The sequence below is a fragment of the Ictalurus furcatus genome, chromosome 27, assembly GCF_023375685.1.
Source record: "Ictalurus furcatus strain D&B chromosome 27, Billie_1.0, whole genome shotgun sequence".
Taxonomy (NCBI): Eukaryota; Metazoa; Chordata; class Actinopteri; order Siluriformes; family Ictaluridae; genus Ictalurus; species Ictalurus furcatus.
Window position 1 is genome coordinate 16108032 of NC_071281.1, and position 4388 is coordinate 16112419.

Here is a 4388-nt window from a genome sequence, read left to right on the forward strand (position 1 = left end):
GCGAGATATCTTGTATGTTAGCTAATATTCCTCAATACAAGCTCATTATATAAGAGGTACAACATCATTACAGCTATTTCTAGACATATAAACAAATTCTATTATAGTCTTAATTCTATTGGCAGATCATTTGGGGTCATTTCAAGCGATTATTTATAGAAAGAAGCCAAAATATCTATCAGCCAATAGAATGACAATGTTAAGCTAGAAATAAGAGTTAACAATCTTATATATGTTTTTTTTTTTTTTTTTTAAATCTAAGAAAAATATTAGTTGAGTTACAGACTATAACTTAAATAGAGTTGCCTATATTGAAGATACTGTTTCTTGCTTATTCCTGCAGTGTAAACAGATAGCGATCACAGCGTCCATTTCATTTAGTCACATGGTTTGCCAATAATACGGAAACGCGAAACACGCATACAACACACACAAAGCATTCCCTCGCAAATCATTGGTTTGGAAATGGGGTTTTAATTTAGTTAACATTCATGAGAAGAGCACAAAGAAACAAAACCAGGGTTCGAGTTGAACAGGTACACCAGACACGGCATATTCCGGCTGTACAACACTGAAGCACCATCACAAGCCTTTACAGTTCTCCACCTGAATCAGTGCAAAGATCAAAGGAGTCTGGACAACACACCATTATTAATTCCACATCGCGTAAAACCAGCTGAATTCTGAACCAAATGGGAATCTTTTCTTTATCTTTTTTTTTTTTTTTTGGTTTAATTAGAAATCAGATTTAAAATTAAAAAAAAAAAAAAAAAAAAAGAGATCAGCAGGGTTGACCTATGATGCATTCTTCTTCCACGATCTCCAACTTCAGACTTGGACACTTACAGTACACGGAACTCTTCCTTATAGATGAGCTATAAAACCATCGACACACTCGCACATACGTTAGCAAACCCTGGGATAACCAATGTTCCAAATTTCGGATTAGGAGTGGTGTAGAAGCTACACCTGCTACAATGCTGATTAGGCTTTGCTCAGTAGAAAACATCATCCCGACTACATGACCACCAGTAAACTGTGACAGGGAGTGGAGCAGTGCGCGGACGTAACGTACAAAGTGTAACCACATGGCAGATGTACTGATGTTTGACCCAATACCTTCAGAAAATTTGCATTATTCAAGCACAAACAGGAAATGTGCACACTTCTTAATAAAGCACACACAGACCCAAGCACTGTTGAATTCTCAAATCTGATTGGTTTAGAACGAAGGAAGGAAGGAGTTGATTAATTTTCTAAAACAGCAGTTTTGAATATAGTTCCGGCTGCACATAAACGGATTCAATCGGTTTTTTTTTTTTAAAAAAAGCATGTAATCATTGATATTGTTACATTTTCTGTTATGAGATGTTTAACTTTTTTTTTTTTTTTTTTGGAAGGAGTCTCCAGTGTCAGTGCTTTGTACACTGCAAAAAATGACATCTTCGCAAGTGAAAGAAGGAAGAGTTAGCTAATATTTCCTCATTATGAGATTATTATAGAATTTTGCTCAATTATTTCTTCTTTCTAGAAATAAACACTGTTTAAAATTCAAAAACTTTATCACTTCAAGCTTGACATCACAAGAAATATGAACATAATCTGAAAAATTAACCTTAGATTAAAAAAAATTCATCTTTTTTTCCTCTCAAATAAAAAAAAAGCTACAGAAACATTTTTTTCAGTTGAGAAAAAACAAGAATTTTTTTTTTTTTTACTTTGATCCAAGGTACACTCTTTTTTTAAAATAAAAATATTAGTTGAATTTGCCTATATTCAAGATATTTTTACTTGATATTTATTAAGTTTGTTTTGTTTTTTAACAGTGTAACAGTCAGAGGTAAAGCTACACTGCAAAAAAATTTATAAGCAACTTCAGCAAATTATTTCTCTTTATTAGATTCGATTCTTAAACAGACATAAGATTACTAAACCCATTCCTAGATATATTTACGAATTCCAAGCTTAATTTGGATTATTTCCTGCATTCATTTCCAGAAAGAAGAAAAATCATCTGCCGATAGAAATGAGAATCGAATTTTAAGACTGAAATGAGTACACATGTCTAGAAATCGGTCGAATAGTCTTCCACTTGCTAAAGAATAATCTCATAATAAGCCATGAGATAACTTTTGCTTTATTCAAGATATCTTCACTTGCTATCATTCATTTCTGCAATGTAACTTTAAGTTGTAACTGCAAAAAAACGGCATCTTAGCAAGTGAAAAAAAAAAAACTTTAATACAGTCATATTGTCTAGTATTTCCTATTATAACGTTACAACACAACAAATAGACGATCCTTCACTTATTTCTGGACTGATTTTAAACGTTCTTATTCTATCAGCATTTCATTTTGTTTCTTTAAAAAACTACTTAAAATTCCAGCGGAAGCAGGAACATTTATTTTAAGCTTGGGATGAGAAGAAAACGTCTAATATCTCCGATTTGGTTTACTGTGATCTGATACTAGACAGATTGGACAATATTCAAAATATTTTCACTTGCTCAGATGTCTTTTTTGTGCGTGCAATGAACAGGACAGACGGCTTTGTACGTTTCATCTTATTAACGTCAAGAAAGGGGGGGGGGAGGGGGGGGGGGGTAGGGGATGGACTGATGCTGCTATAGTGCAAGTGATAACAGGAACTAATTTGCTTTGTGGATGTTCCACAACGTTAAATGCATAAAAAAAAAAAAACAATAATAAAAACTACAACGTAACGTTCTTTAACAATGGAAACGTTGTCGAATTGCTGCGTTGTAACAGGAATTAAAATTTTAAAAAAAAATAAAAAATCCCTGCTGTTATTGGAAAATAATCAACTTCGGGGTGGGAACGTATCACACCGTGTATACTGATGAACTGTTAGCTGGTGTTATAATAGGCAGATTCATAGCATATTATACAGCATAGCGTATAGCCATACCACAAGCAGGTAAAGTCAATATTCCTGCTTTCTTTAATATAGAACGCGCAAAGCTTTACCGTGAATTTTAAACCAAAACAAAACGACGTGTGCTTTATGAACAGTGTCGCACTTCAGTAAGTGTATAAAAGCTTTCTCTTGCGTTTTCAGATCGTTTTTACGCTGTAGGTCGGTACACGAGACACAAACGTCACAGCAAAACACAGAGGCTGAAAACGGAATCCGGAGACGCTACGGATCGTAAACTCGCGTCGAGCGTGCGTTGGACGTGTTTTATAGACGGATTTATGAAGAATAAGTACGGAGCATCTGGTAAGGTTTCGGATCGGTATGTGGTGCGGAAGTTCCTTCCCGCTGTACTGGAGCGACAAAACATAAAGACGACACCGTTTCGGGTTACTGTTCGCCCCTAAAATTACGATATACTCTGATACACGCACGCACACACACACACACACACACACACACACACACACAAATAAAAACACACACAAAAACAGTGCAAATCAGCTTTTCTTCCCCTCCTCATACTTGACTATATACACAGAGAATCAGGCATAACGGTAACAGTTACAGGGAGTGTTGGTTCTGTGCGATGAAGTCCTTCTCCGTCCAAATGTCAGTTTTGATCTCCGCCTCTTTTGTTTCTGCTCGTCGGCTCGTCTCTTCGTCTGTCCTTCGAGGTCTACCCTTCTCTTTCCTTTCTCTCGCTTTCTATTTATACAGGCTCATGGTAGGGCTCTGGTACATGCACATGTAAGCATCGCAGAGCAGGCGGCGCGCGTAGCCCTGGATGTTTTTAGGGTCGAGGGCGTGGAGCTCTTCAGGGGTCATTTTTAGGTACGCTCCCACTTCAGGACACGGGGACACCTGCGGGATGTTAAAGCCGTTCTGGCCACCTGTTCACACACACACACACATACACACACGAGAGAGAGAGAGAGAACGAATTAGATGCAACCATCTACGTATAATATACACTTATTTGAGTACAAAAGTTTGCACACCCTTACTTTAAACTAATGCAACCAAGACAACTAATCTGACTGACGTTCCTTCCACTTGCCTCTAAATCTGCGTCCGCTTTTTAACACCTTTTTTTTTTTTTTTAAATAGCGAAGTACTCAAATTAATACTTTATTGTACTTTTATTCCACTTTTTGCTCCACTCATTGGTCTCGTCTGTGTGCTTGTTATCTTTATACATAACTTCCTGAATCTCACTGACTCGACTGTCAGGGTTCAAGTCTGCTGCTCGTTTTTGTTGTTTGTTCGTTCGTTTGTTTGTTTTTAAATCGTTGCACACCGTAATGAGGCGCATTCAAATGAACAACCCCGATCATGTTTACTGCTGTGCAAAACTTTTAAGCTTGCTAACAAATATTCATACTCGCTTCAGGAATTCAGCTGTACGTCGTAAACGGATGTTACATTTTGTCTATTCATACACTAAACAAAC

At 36.7% G+C, this 4388-nt stretch overlaps 1 protein-coding gene across 3 annotated transcripts in view; it reads right to left on the bottom strand.

Moving 5' to 3' along the window:
- Positions 1-454: 454 nt before the first annotated feature.
- cylda (cylindromatosis (turban tumor syndrome), a) overlaps positions 455-4388 on the bottom strand; it is a 25420-nt gene continuing 21486 nt past the window's right edge. For all 3 annotated transcript variants that reach the window (XM_053616814.1, XM_053616813.1, XM_053616812.1), the window contains one exon: positions 455-3828. In XM_053616814.1, the coding sequence (XP_053472789.1) occupies positions 3644-3828 (185 nt within the window). In that variant the 3' untranslated portion in view covers positions 455-3643. The remainder of the gene's footprint in view (positions 3829-4388) is intronic.